The 15,197-nt window shown below is 41.5% G+C and overlaps 1 protein-coding gene across 1 annotated transcript in view; it reads right to left on the reverse strand.

The window, feature by feature from the left end:
- Window positions 1-15,197, reverse strand: part of LOC311228395 (neuroglobin-like) — a gene marked incomplete at both ends in the record, with an annotated part of 64,823 nt that overhangs the window by 26,274 nt on the left and 23,352 nt on the right. The window contains 2 exons of the mRNA XM_084314302.1: window positions 8,125-8,205; window positions 11,821-11,941. Of these exons, the coding sequence (XP_084170428.1) occupies window positions 8,125-8,205; window positions 11,821-11,941 (202 nt within the window). The remainder of the gene's footprint in view (window positions 1-8,124; window positions 8,206-11,820; window positions 11,942-15,197) is intronic.

Genomic DNA, 15,197 nt, shown 5'->3' on the forward strand with positions numbered 1-15,197 from the left:
ATATGGCTGCTTTCTGAATACATTCATGACTTTATATGATCGTTTCTGTCCTTTTCTGCAGCAAAGTAGCCAACAAACTAGGAAGCCAGATAAACCATGGATAACAAAAGGTATTTCAAATGCCTGTAAAAAGAAGAATACTCTTTATAGAGATTTCATCAAGCATAGAACTAAACAGAAAGAAATCAAATATATAAAAATAAATTAATAGATACTATAAGAAAACGTAAGAAGGATTATTATAATAACTTACTAGAAATTAATAAAGGATATTAAAGGAACATGGAAAATTATAAACACAATAATTGGAAAATCAAATAACAAACCAGGCTATATTGATCATTTTTCTGTAAATGGAACGGAAATAACCAACATGGTGGAGGAGTTTAATAATCTTTTTGTAAATGTTGGCCCAGATCTTGCAAGGAAGATCAAGCCTCCACAAGGGGGAGCTATTGCAGAACAATACAGATAGAAACCCATCCACAATCTTTTTGTATGACGTATCTAATATGGAAATAATTGATTGACATTGTAAACAATCTCAAGAATAAAACATCTACAGATGTGAATGGGATAGACAAAAACGAATCAAAGAAATTGTAGATCCTCATCCAATTACTTTCATATGTAATCTATCTTTTAGGATGGGGACCTTTCCAACTGAAATGAAAACAGCCAAAGTAATTCCAATACATAAAGCAGGAGAAAAAAATGTTTTTACAAATTATAGGCCTGTTTCTTTACTTCCTCAATTTTCTAAAATTCTGGAAAAACTTTTTTTTGCACGTCTGGACAGTTTTATTGATAAGAATGAGATATTGATTGATAGCCAGTATGGATTCAGAACTAACAGATCCACATCAATGGCTCTCATGCAGGTAGCAGAAGAGTTAACAAATTCAATCGATAATAAACAGTATGCAGTTGGAGTTTTTATAGCCCCTTTCGTGACTTTCGGTTTGCAAGCCTGTGGCTTTTGTGACCGGAGTCACTTGCCCACCCGCCCCGATCACCCAGTAGAGAAACGACCAAGCGCCGTCAAGGGGCTCGCGGTGTGTCAAGAATACATCAGATCTGAATTTCAAAGATACCCAGCGTACAATATGGGTCCAACACAGCTCCACGATGGGGTCTGGAAGCTCGCAGTTGCCAATAAACAGTTTAAAACATTGTTACTCGACGAGTGGTATTTACAGACCGAACGTCCATCTCCGCCGTTGGTGTCACAGCGCATGCGCACCATGCCGCGTTCACGTTACTGGGAAGAAGCGGAAGAACCAGAGGACATCTCGTTGCTACAACTAGGAAGCTTCACGCTTTGACTCTATATATATCTATGGATGAAACGCCCACATCCATACTTCCGCAATTCGTGACGCGAAGTGGGAGATATGGGGTCTATAAAAGAATCCCATATGTCCTAGTAGGAATTACCACTAGGAGGCTGACGTGAATGGTTTTTCCCAGTCGGAAGCTGGTTCTTCCGCTTCTTCCCAGTAACGTGAACGCGGCATGGTGCGCATGCGCTGTGACACCAACGGCGGAGATGGACGTTCGGTCTGTAAATACCACTCGTCGAGTAACAATGTTTTAAACTGTTTATTGGCAACTGCGAGCTTCCAGACCCCATCGTGGAGCTGTGTTGGACCCATATTGTACGCTGGGTATCTTTGAAATTCAGATCTGATGTATTCTTGACACACCGCGAGCCCCTTGACGGCGCTTGGTCGTTTCTCTACTGGGTGATCGGGGCGGGTGGGCAAGTGACTCCGGTCACAAAAGCCACAGGCTTGCAAACCGAAAGTCACGAAAGGGGCTAGAGTTTTTATTGATCTGAAAAAAGCTTTCGATACCATTGACCATGATATTTTACTCAGAAAACTTAAAGTATGGAATTAGAGGGATAGGGCTCAGTTGGATAAAAAGTTACATAGAAAATAGGAAACAATGTGTGCAGATGGGGGAGACCAGATCATCCTGCAAAGTGATAACATGTGGGGTACCGCAAGGATCCATTTTGGGGCCGAAATTATTTATATTGTATATTAATGATATCATTGATGTTTCTGATACACTTAAATTTGTCATTTTTGCAGATGATACCAATATTTTCTGTTCAGGTGCAGACCTACAACAGTTGCTAACAAATATTACAGGTGAACTGGGGAAGATGAAATGTTGGCTTGATACTAACAAACTCTCCTTAAATATAAGTAAGTCTACATTTATTTTGTTTGGTAATAAAAAAAATACATCCGGATACTCAAGTAGAGATATGCATAGATAATGTTCATCTTGAAAGAGTAAAGGAATATACTTTTTTGGGGGTCGTGATAGACCAAAACCTCAGCTGGAAAACTCATATTAACTATGTAAAGAAAAAAACAGCGCGTAGCTTAGGTATCTTAAGAAAAACCAGACACATATTAAATTTGAGATCATTATACACAATTTATCGTACTCTTTTATTACCATATCTAACTTACTGTATAGAAACTTGGGGAAACACATACAAAACTAATCTGAATCCTATTATCATTTTACAGAAAAAGGCAATAAGGGTTGTGAACAATGTTAGTTATCTCCATCCTACAAACACACTGTTTTTTGAACTAAGGGCATTAAAGTTCCTCGACTTAGTTGACCTTAAAACAGCAGAGATAGTTTTTGAAGCTAGAAGTTATCAACTGCCATGTAACTTACAAATTGTGTTTAAAGAACGAGAGGTGATGTATAATTTAAGAAGAACACTCAATTTGAAACAGCCTAGAGCTCGAACCACACTTAAAAGTATGTCTGTCAGTTAACGTGTGTTGTCGGGCCTTACAAATACATTTGATTTGATTTACAGAGAGACTCAGAAGGAGCTTCTATCCCCAGGCCATCAGGAGGCTCAATGACAATGACACTATGTAACAACCCATCATGCATCGAACATTGTACATATGTCTATACTGAACACTGTGACCTCTATTTTTACTTCTATTTTACATGCTATACTATTTTATTTCATACTTATCTTGTCTAGCACAGTCTCTGGAGCGTAACAGTAAGAAGCATTTTGTATAAAAGTATTCTGTACTTCTGTATGACAACTATTAAAGAAACTTGAAACTTGAACTTGTACACACACTGCACACTCATCCACATGTACACACTCACTTTAATCAAACACTCACCTTACCACTCATTTTACTCACTTTAACACACTTTATATTTATCTATTATTAAAAGAGATTTGCACTACATTCATACCTCATTTGCACCTTACCCTAAGTGTTGTACCTCATCTCATTTCTGCATTGTACCTCACTGTTACTAATTTTACTCTGTATTGTATATTGACTTTACTTACTTTTTACTTACTTCTTAATTACTTTTTTTTAAACTTTATGTAGCACACTCTCAGGGGCTCATACAGAAACAAGCATTTCATCATAAAGTATTCTGTATTTTATTATGACAAATAATAAACAAACTTGAAACTTGAAGTGCTTTGTAGAGTCTGGACTGGAGCACAAAAGCTAAAAGCAGTCTTTCAGATTGACCCGAGGAACATCCAGTAGTGTAATCCAGTTGTGTGATAAAATAACAAAGCCCTCACACCAGTAGTGTAATCCAGTTGTGTGATAAAATAACAAAGCCCTCACACCTCCTCCGTACTGAAATGGGTTTCTATCGATCCCTCTGAGAATATCTTTTTGTGCAAGTTGAGACAATTGCAAACTCATGTACTGTCTCAAGTGCTGACTGGCTGCCTTGGGAAATGTCTTCTAACGGCATCTTAAAGCTGAACTCTGTTTCAGGTATCAGCTGACTTGTGTAGGGGGTGTGTTTAAAACTGCCCTTTTGTTTAACTCCGGGAGAGGTGATTTTGGCCAACAGCTAAACTAGCTGATCCAATTTTGCTTTAATTTGTGCTAAGCTGTATTCCATGCATCTATATCTGTATATATATATATATATCCATATCTACTCATATTAGTTTCCCCGCTGGCTAGACTGGTGTATTAGTATTACTATAGTATATGCATACTTGTACCACTGTATATAATAATACTGCACATACATTAGCTTAGCATATTTACTCTGTATCTTTGTCATATATACTCCACATTTTCACATGTTATACTGTATACTGCTATGCACTTTACTGCTCCTTTGCAGTCTGGTTAGACTTAATTTCGTTGTATTCTGTACTTGTACTTGTGCAATGACAATAAATCTAATCTAAACAAAGCATAGTAATAAAGTAATAACAGATTCAGCCATTCAAATACCGCCCCAGTTCCTCTCTCTCTCTTCTAGATGGGTGCTCCATGTGCTCTCTCTGGGGTTTTATGGGGACAAGAGCTCATTGGTTGCATATTAGCAAGGATTCTGTAGCTTGATATTACACTGATGTAATATCTACACACAGTATGTCAGTTGAGTGTCCAGACAGACCTGGATAAAACACAATGTGTAGGTTATAGTTGAGTGTTGTCCAGACAGACCTGGATAAAACATAATGTGTAGGTGTCATGGTTTTTGCTTTATTTCGTCTTTCTGTGAGGGACAGCTGTCTATTTCGTCTTCCTGTGAGGGACAGTTGTCTATTATTCATCTTCCTGTGAGGAACAGCTGTCAATCACTGGCCTCTGTGGTTAATTCTTCTTCTTCTTCTTTTCTATTTTTTGGCGGTTGGCAAACACTTTCGACGAGCATTACCGCCATCTACTGAAAAGGAGTGTGGATCTGGATGTCCTAAATCCTATAAAATAAACGTCGTTCTCAAAAAATAAAACAAACTCTCCATACACACTTCCCCAGAATTCCTTTGCAAAATATCAACTATTTTAAGTGCTATCTTTTCCCTCTTCAAATCCCTAATAAGACCTTTCCTTTGCCTTTGATACAATGTACACTGTTCTACCACATGTTCTACCGTTTCTAGACTAACACTACACTCACATTGTCCATTAATATGCTTTTTTAACATAACTAACGTACTATTCAACCCTGTATGCCCCAACCTCATCCTTGTAAACACGTCCTCTTGCTTGCTCCTACTAGTAGCCCTACTCCAACCCACCCTCTTTTGCACCCCATAAAACCATCTCCCTAACCTCTCATTATCCCACATGCCTTTCCATTTTTCCCTAACCTTCATTTTGACTATTTCAGCCTTACTAATCTGTACATTCATCGTAACTCCATTAAGTCCACAAGCTCCTTTGGCCAACTTGTCCGCAAACTCATTCCCTCGAACTCCTATATGGGCCGGCACCCACAAAAAGACAACCATACTACTTGAACGCCTAAGTCTGTCTACCATCTGCACTATTTACAGCACAATATCCATCCTTGACTGGGACACTACATTTTGAATACTTATCAACGACGGTTAATAGCCTCATGGTAAGGCAGGTGTGTGGGCTTGATTGCACCTGATTCAGTGCAGCTGTGCCTAATGGTAGCTGAGTCTATTTAAGTTTGAGTCTCGCAGGGTTAGCTGCTTTCTCATTTCCTTTTGTGTTGGTTATTATCATTCCGGTCAGGCTTGTTATATTAAATTGTAGCGCTGATCTCTGCCCTATTCGGCATTTAGCCTTTCTTTGTAGCCATTCTTGTTTTAGGCTACTGGATTTATTTTATACTTTTGTTTTCTAGAAGCTGAGCCTTTTATTGCAGTGTTTCTTTTCATGACAGTTTTCCTTTGTTCCTTTTGGTCATTTGCTTCCTTCCATCCAGGAAATATATGAGAGCTGGTGCATCAAAAAAGCCCGGAAAATTATCAAGGACCTTAACCACCCCAATCATGGACTGTTCCAGCTGATGCGGTCTGAAAAGCGCTACCGCAGCCACACAGCCAGAACCAACCGGCTGAAGAACAGTTTTTCCCCCAAGCCATCAGACTCATCAACAGAGCCCATTGACGCCCCCTAACCCCCCCCCCCCCCCCCCCCCCCACTTCAGAACACTGCTGCTGATGATAAAAATAAAAATAAAACTGCTCATTGCACATCACACCAAATTTTTTCTTTGGAACTGTACATAACCATTTTGTTATTCAATTTCATAGTAAAATATCTATATCCTGATCTGCAATGCACACTTTTTAGAACTGTATATAGTAATCTTGTTTTAGTCATCTTATTTTATTCTATGCTAAATGTATTGTATTTTATTATTGGAAGCTGCTATAGTCGAGGGACCACAATAAATAGATTTTCACTCTTCTTGCTGCAAAGTACTGAAATAAGTGACAATAAAGGAATCTGAATCTGAACATAAACCCGATGTTATTAGGAGGTGCTTTTGTGGCTTATTTCGTTTTTTCTACAATACCTCTTTATTGAGTGTTGTCCTGTTTTTTGGACTTGATTTATTTTCCTAAATACTCACTTTGAGGCTTCCACCTGTAAAGGTCGTTTTTTGTTGTTTATTTCCCCCCTTCTCCTTAATGTCTGCTTAAGCAGTTTAGTGGTTATTCATTATACAAATAACTTAGAAAGAGTCCCTATTATTTGCTACTGACCCAAACACCCGCAGCCCTCAGTAGGTTATAGTTGAGTGTCCATACAGACCTGCTAAAACACAATCTGTAGGTTATAGTTGTATCTATTTTCTCAAACTGTTCAGGTTTTTAGGCTGCCTACTGCTTCTCTGTGCGTCATTTATCCCCCACAGTTGCTGTGAAGCAAACAATGGTAATTATTGGATTATAGAGAGAACATGCTTAAAGGGGAACTACGCACATTCTCAATTATAAGATAGTTACTCCTATGGTCTAAGAAATATTAGTGAACATAAACATCTCTCACCCAAAAACGAGAGCCCTAAAACTCTAAATTGCGATGTCATCAAGTATAAAGTCTGAAGCTGCTCCATAGACAATGAATTGGGAGATATCTTAGAGATGACACTGAGAGCACTGAGAGAATGTTCTGAGTATATAGGTACATTTTACATTTCAGAACTGATAACACTACTATAATGGTAAATGGCTGCATTTATCCAAAGCACTTCACAATTTGTTCCTCACATTTTACCCATTCACCCACACATTCACACACCGACGACGGAGGCAACCATGCAAGGCAACCACCTGCTCATCGGAAGCAGTTAGGGGTTAAGTGCTCAAGGACACTTCGACATGCTGCCCGGGAGGTGCAAGAATCGAACCGGGAACCTCCGGATTACCAGACGACTGCTCTACCTCCTGAGCCACTGTCGCCCCATAGAATAATAACTATAGAATAATTTGGGTATAAAAAATATAATAACATAATCTAATTTTATCGTATCTTAACATGGCTGTAACGGATTACAGTTGCTAAATTCTATGTTACAGAGCAATAACAATTTTTTATTAAAATATAATACACACAAAATAATAAATAAAAAGGTATACTAAATTGTCTCTCAAATAGTCTAAACCTGATGACATAGCCAACCTATTAACAAATATACTATAATCAAAGGATCCTTTGCAAGTCCTATTTGACAGATTTCTGGTGCCTGTACACTGTTCCTCCTACTTGAGCAAGGCACTTAACCCCCAACTGCTCCAGTGGAGTTGCTCAGTGGCCAACGGTGGCTGGCAGACTGTGGTTGTACTGGGCAGCTCCCAGGTGTCAGACTGTGGTTGTACTGGGCAGCTCCCAGGTGTCAGACTGTGGTTGTACTGGGCAGCTCCCAGGTGTCAGACTGTGGTTGTACTGGGCAGCTCCCAGGTGTCAGACTGTGGTTGTACTGGGCAGCTCCCAGGTGTCAGACTGTGGTTGTACTGGGCAGCTCCCAGGTGGCAGACTGTGGTTGTACTGGGCAGCTCCCAGGTGTCAGACTGTGGTTGTACTGGGCAGCTCCCAGGTGTGAATGGAACTGTGTGAATGTGAAGCAGGGCGTAGCTGAAAAAGAGCATCTGCTCAGCGAAATGGGGGACCCTGATGTAAACAAGACGAAAGTCTTTCTCTGGTCTGCATCCCCTTAACAATTGTGTGTATTGAGCTGTACTGTATTGTACCCATTCTGCAATCTGTTAATAAAGTTTTCAATCAATTTTCAATCAATCAATCAATCAATCAAACCTACCCTGGGTAAATAAAGGTTAATACAAAAAAAATATATAAAATGTACCTTCCATGCAAGCTCCACCTCAGAGGTCCACTGGTCCTTCAGGATTGGTTGGACGGCACGGACAAACTCCGCCCCTATATACTGGAAAAGACCCCGGGGACATAATTGGACTCCGGGAAAGACTATGAATGTTTGACAAACGGAGGACAATACAGCCTTGGAAAGACTATGAATGTTTGACAAGCGGAGGACAATACAGCCTTGGAAAGACTATGAATGTTTGACAAGTGGAGGACAATACAGCCTTGGAAAGACTATGAATGTTTGACAAACGGAGGACAATACAGCCTTGGAAAGACTATGAATGTTTGACAAGCGGAGGACAGTACAGCCTTGGAAAGACTATGAATGTTTGACAAGCGGAGGACAGTACAGCCTTGGAAAGACTATGAATGTTTGACAAGCGGAGGACAATACAGCCTTGGAAAGACTATGAATGTTTGACAAACGGAGGACAATACAGCCTTGGAAAGACTATGAATGTTTGACAAACGGAGGACAATACAGCCTTGGAAAGACTGAATGTTTGACAAACGGAGGACAATACCTTGGAATGACCAGATTAAAAAAAAAATCTCAAAAGAGCCATTAAAGGAACACGGCAAAATGATGGGAAATGTTTTATGTTTTATTAGGATCCCAATTAGCTGTCAAATTAATGGCCATTAGTCTTCCTGGGGTCCTCACAAGAAAACTATATAACAGAATACAAATACAGAATGTAATTAGTAACATTATTATTATAATTATTTTTTTAAACGTGCTTACCGTGTTCGCCAGAGTCAGACAAGAAGATAGATAGATAGATAGATAGATAGATAGATAGATAGATAGATAGATAGATAGATAGATAGATAGATAGATAGATAGATAGATAGATAGATAGATAGATAGATAGATAGATAGATAGATAGATAGATAGATAGATAGATAGATACGGATACGGATACGGATACGGACCACTAGCCTAGCTTAAAACTCTGGGAGAAGTGTTTTTGGCCAACAGCTAGGCTAGCTGGTCTGTATCCGCTTCCATTCATTTGTGCTAAGCTAGGTTAGCTTGCAGCCGGGTAGCTTTCTACTGAACGCACAGAGAGGAAATAGGCATAGATCTATCTTCTTGTCTGACTCTGGAGAAGGCGGTAATAATAATATTAATAATTCATTTTATTTGTATAGCGCTTCTCAGGAACCCGAAGTCGCTGACAGTAGGCAGAGAAACAAAGAAAAACAAAGAAACAAAAGGATCATAAGACCACGGGGGAAACAGGGAAAACAGCATGAGATACACAGAAACATAAAGCCACAGTAACATCGAAACAGGTTGGGGGGGGGGGGGGGGGGGGGTTAAGGTTGGGGAAGGTTGAAGGCTAGGGAGAACAGGTGGGTGTTGAGGCGGGATTTGAAGGTGGAGAGTGTGGGGGAGTCTCTGATGGTCTGAGGGAGGGAGTTCCAGAGTCGAGGTGCAGTGCGTGAAAAGGCCCGATCACCAAAGTTTTTAAGTTTGGATGACGGGACGCCTGTAGCTGTTCCGCAACCGTTCCTACTTCCGGGGTAGGCCTGATTGGCCCCGACAGGCACGTGACCCGCCGCGGCCACGCCCCGCGGCAGCCCCAGGAGCAAGCGCGCTACTGCTGGAGTTCGCTTCGCCTTTCACATCGCTGCCGTTGGCGAAAGCAGACAAATGAATTACTAATTCGGTCAGAAATAACGTAACTAATAACGTTAGTAAGCACTGCTTATATGCTTATTATGTCTGCGGGGTACAGTAAACGTTTCTCCCGGTACATTCTGAAGAGCACACCGCTGTATGTTGGAGAACCAGCGGTCCATTCTGAAGAGCACACCGCTGTATGTTGGAGAACCAGCGGTCTTCCTCACTCGAGTGAGACTAAAGCCGTGCACAGCTCAGCCCTGTGAGACGCTTATGTCTGCGGGGTACAGTAAACGTTTCTCCCGGTACATTCTGAAGAGCACACCGCTGTATGTTGGAGAACCAGCGGTCTTCCTCACTCGAGTGAGACTAAAGCCGTGCACTGCACAGTCTCTAACAGTGTAACAGTAAGAAGCATTTTGGATAAAAGTATTCTGTACTTCTGTATGACAACAATGTATGCCTTTCAAATGTTAAATGATTAAATGATACACAGCTAAATCTACGCTCTCGCCTCTCATCCTCCTGCTTTCGCCAACGGCAGCGATGTGAAAGGCGAAGCGAACTCCAGCAGTAGCGCGCTTGCTCCTGGGGCTGCCGCGGGGCGTGGCCGCGGCGGGTCACGTGCCTGTCGGGGCCAATCAGGCCTACCCCGGAAGTAGGAACGGTTGCGGAACAGCTACAGGCTGACGGGACAGTGAGGGAGGCAGTGGAGTAGGACCGGAGGGAACGGGTGGGGTGGTAGGGGAGAAGGAGATCAGTCAGGTAGGAGGGGGGCCAGGCTATGGAGGGCTTTGAAGGTGAGGAGCAATGTTTTGAAGTTGATGCGTTCCTTGATCGGGAGCCAGTGGAGAGAGTAGAGGACAGGAGTGATGTGTTCACGGGACCGGGTGTTTGTGAGGTGGCGGGCGGCTGAGTTTATGGAGGGAGCGGGAGGTGATGCCAGTGAGGAGGGAGGAGATGAAGGCGTGTATGAGGGATTCAGCAGCGGGGGGAGAGGCAGTGACGAATTTTGGCAATGTTGCGGAGGTGAAAGTATGAGGTTTTGACAATGTAGCGGACATGGGGGTCGAATTAGAGGGTGGGGTCGAGGATGCCACTGAGGTTGCGGACTAGGGGGGAGGGGGTGATGGTGGAGTCATTGATGGTGAGTGTGTTCCTTTAATTGGAAAACCCATGATGATGCTGGAGTATGACTACTGTGTGTATTAGTGGAGTATGACTACTTTGTGTGTATTAATGCAATAGAGTTGGGACATTTGCATACTTGGGTGTTTATCCATTAATCGTTTATCACAAAAAAGGTAGTGCTGTTTTTTATTTTTATTTTTTTGGTCTTTTTTCCCCTCCATTTTCCTCCGATTTTCTCCCATCCCAATGTTAGTCGTATGCCAATTCCCAGTCCCTTCCTGGTCGCTGCGCTTTACCCCCCACAGTCAGATCATTTGGGAGAGTGGAGGCTACCACGTGCTTCCTCCGACACACGTCCAGCCAATCACCGCTTCTTTTCACCTGGCAGCGCGGATTCTCATTGAGAGGGCGTAGCGTGTGGGAGGACCACACTATCCCCCTCACGTCCAATCCGCGCTTAGCAGGCGCCCCGACCGAACTGTAGGAGTCGCTGTTTACAACGACCCGGACCCACCCCGCCAGCTTCTCCCACCCTCTGATACAGCCAATTGTATCAGTGCAGACGGCCAGCCAAGCTGGTGACAACCCCGGAGCTGTGAGCTGGATTCGAACAGGCGAACCCAGCTCACAGCTCCGGGGCTGGTGACGAACGCAATCTCCGCTCGACCACCTAACCGCCCTGGTAGTGCTGTTTGTAACATTTCCGCAACACACAAATATAATTTAATAAGTGAGCCATACAGTTTTCCTTTTAAAATTTTTATAGAAATCTATCTTTAAGGAATGAATCAATAGATTCGTATTAGAAGACTCACCCCATAGTATTTGGGCGGGGCGTTGTACTTTTTTAAAATTTTTATAGAAATCTATCTTTAAGGAATGAATCAATAGATTTGCATTAGAAGACTCACCTCATAGTATTTGGGCGGGGCGTTGTAGTGATAGTGACTCTTTCCCAGATCCAGGATCAGCTGGTCCAGGCGTTCCATCTGGTGGATTCTGGCCACGCTCTTCTCAATTAAAGACATGATCCTGGAGGAAAGAAAAAAAGAGTGTTTGAAAAACAAATTTTAAAAGTGTGCTTTTTGAACCGTCAAGAGCTGGGACAGACATCTGTCATAAAATATATGATGATTGATATGATACAGTAGCTGGAGATGTGTGGACATATCTTTTATTATTATTATTATTATTATTATTATTATTATTATTATTATTATTATTATTATTATTATTATTATTATTATTATTATTATTATTATTATAGTTATTCACTGGTCAGACTGAAAAGACGGATGGTGCAGGATGTCCTGTTGAAGGAATATTGTCTACTCCCTGCACATCCAATCCTAGAGTGGGCCCTCATTTATCAACGTTGCGTACGCACAGATATGTGCGTAACCCGTGCGTACTATAATTTCTAAGCAAAGTGTGTGACTTATCAATTTGAACGTGTGCTTGACTTTGTGCGTATATTTACGCTCAGCTCAGGGCATGCGTACCTGGCGCCCGGCGGTAGAATATGGAGACTGCAGACGGACAGCATATGCTCTCATCAGTTTCATGCATTAGTTTCAACGCGGAAATAAGCTTTTGTTCATTAGTTTGACTGACGTGTTCTGTATGACCCCCGTAATTCATTATAGTTAATTGTAAAATAGCAACAGTAGTGTAATTATGGTCAAAACCCTATAAATAGCATTTGGAATAATAGGTCTTTCCTTCTGAATGAATGCAGCATGGTTTATATATAGCGTTATCGGAATATACGGGGTGTACTGACTGCACTCTGCGTAACTCAACTCGTTATTATTTTGCGCATAGATTGCAGAAATACGGGAACGTTTTGATTATATTTAAAAGGCTTTGCCATTGTTAAACGAAATAAGTGGAATTTCGAAGGTGTAAGCAGAATACAAGTCATATGAACACGCACAATATAGTGTTCTTCCCCCTTCCTACTGTATAAGAATGAATAAAAAACGCATACACATTGCAACGAGAACAGAGGTTATTTGTTGAGTTTATGTGTATTACAAAACCCTTGCAATAAATGTGTCTTAAATGAATGAAAAGCATACATGCTCTGGATATACAGGTAGCATATATCGTGTGGGTGATATGACTTGTATTCTGCTTACATAACTTCGAAATTCCACTTATTTCGTTTTACAATGTCAAAGCCTTTTAAATATAAATCAAAACGTTCCCGTATTTCTGCAATCTATGTGCAAAATAATAACGAGTTGAGTTCTAACAAAGAACGTATTACATGCTGGGTAGGCTGATAGAGTAAACTGTAAATAAAATAGCCTATAACATTATAAAGGATATGGGCTATAGCAGGGGTTCCCAACCTTTATTCCCCACGATTCCTGGGAGACATAGGAATATGATATGATATATTATATATGCGCAAGTTACTGTTGCATAATGTAGGCTATGGCTGTTATTATATGTAATTCATATAGGCTACCTAATACCGACAACAAAATAGATTGTATGCCTCTACAAATCATATTATAACCGGTAGCCAATCGAACAAAACGAATAAAGGCATTCATATTCCAGCATGGTTATAATGACACACCAACGCCAAACAGTGGTTAACATACACAAACGGTCTTTATTAGTATTTTGAGCTGTCCAGGCAGAATTGCAGCAATGGTCTTAGGGAGTCGTTGATATCTGACATCACCGTGTACAAGTCCGCCAGCCTTTTATTTATCCCATAACACGGGTTGTGTCTTCTTGGTTCGACAGCGCCTCCGTGAACAATCTCGCTCGTGGAGTTTCTCAGAGTTCACTCGGGTCAGTCCATTATTTCACATCCCATGGGGGGTGTTTCATTACCATATATGGATAATCATGCACGAGCATTGACGGTAAGAACAAATGGTATTTATCAATACGGAGTGTGCGTAGGACCCGTGTACGCACGGTTGATAAATCCCGATATTTCTGTGCGTACACACATTCTAAATTCCGTGCGTAGGAACAGATATAGAACACTTTCTACGCAACATTGATAAATGAGGACCCACATGGTTTATCACCTGTCTGATTATGCAACCCTTCAAAACCTAGAAAATGAAGTGGATCCCATATGAACAGTCTAACTGGAGCGATAAGACATTCAACAGTATGAACAGACACAGTCTAACTGGGCAATAAGACATTCAACAGTATGAACAGACACAGTCTAACTGGAGCGATAAGACATTCAACAGTATGAACAGACACAGTCTAACTGGAGCGATAAGACATTCAACAGTATGAACAGACACAGTCTAACTGGGCAATAAGACATTCAACAGTATGAACAGACACAGTCTAACTGGAGCAATAAGACATTCAACAGTATGAACAGACACAGTCTAACTGGAGCGATAAGAGACATTCAACAGTATGAACAGACACAGTCTAACTGGAGCAATAAGACATTCAACAGTATGAACAGACACAGTCTAACTGGAGCGATACGACATTCAACAGTATGAACAGACAAAATAGTTTCAATTGAAATTCCTGTGACAAATATGTATTCCATTTTCAGTATTCTGAAAATAATATTTTTTTTGTATTAAATATATCCCTGCTATTTTGATGGGGTATTTGTAACAAGATACAGTGTGTTCTCACTGATCTCCGGGAGCAGCAGCATAATTTAGCTGTTTTTATGTCCCTATTCATTCCGGGCTCGAAGGCCTTTCAGGACGGTCTGTGTTGTGAGCCTGTGTCTGTGTGTGAGTGTGTGTGTGTGTGTGTGTGTGTGTGTGTGTGTGTGTGTGTGTGTGTGTGTGTGTGTGTGTGTGTGTGTGTGTGTGTGTGGGAGGCTCTCCCTGGTCGCCTGGACCTCAAGGTCTCCCTGGTGAAGAAAGCCTCTCTACCCAGAACACGGTGTCTCGACGCCCACACACAGACCGCCCTGAAAGGCCATACACAGACACACAGACACACACACATACAGTACACACACACAGACACACACACATACAGTACACACACACACACACACACATACACAGACACACACACACACACACACAGTACAGACACACACACACTCGCACGCACACACACACACACACACACACGCACACACACACATACACACACACACTTGTATACATACACACACACACATACACACACACACACAGACACACTCACATGGACACACACACAGACACACACACACACACGGCTCTCAAAAAGCAAGCATTGAAGAACCAACTGCTTCAAGCGTCTATAGTACTCAAGAAGCACAGACTCACGGGTGAAGTAT

The sequence above is a fragment of the Notolepis coatsorum genome, assembly GCF_963971535.1.
Source record: "Notolepis coatsorum genome assembly, chromosome: 5".
Classification (NCBI taxonomy): Eukaryota; Metazoa; Chordata; class Actinopteri; order Aulopiformes; family Paralepididae; genus Notolepis; species Notolepis coatsorum.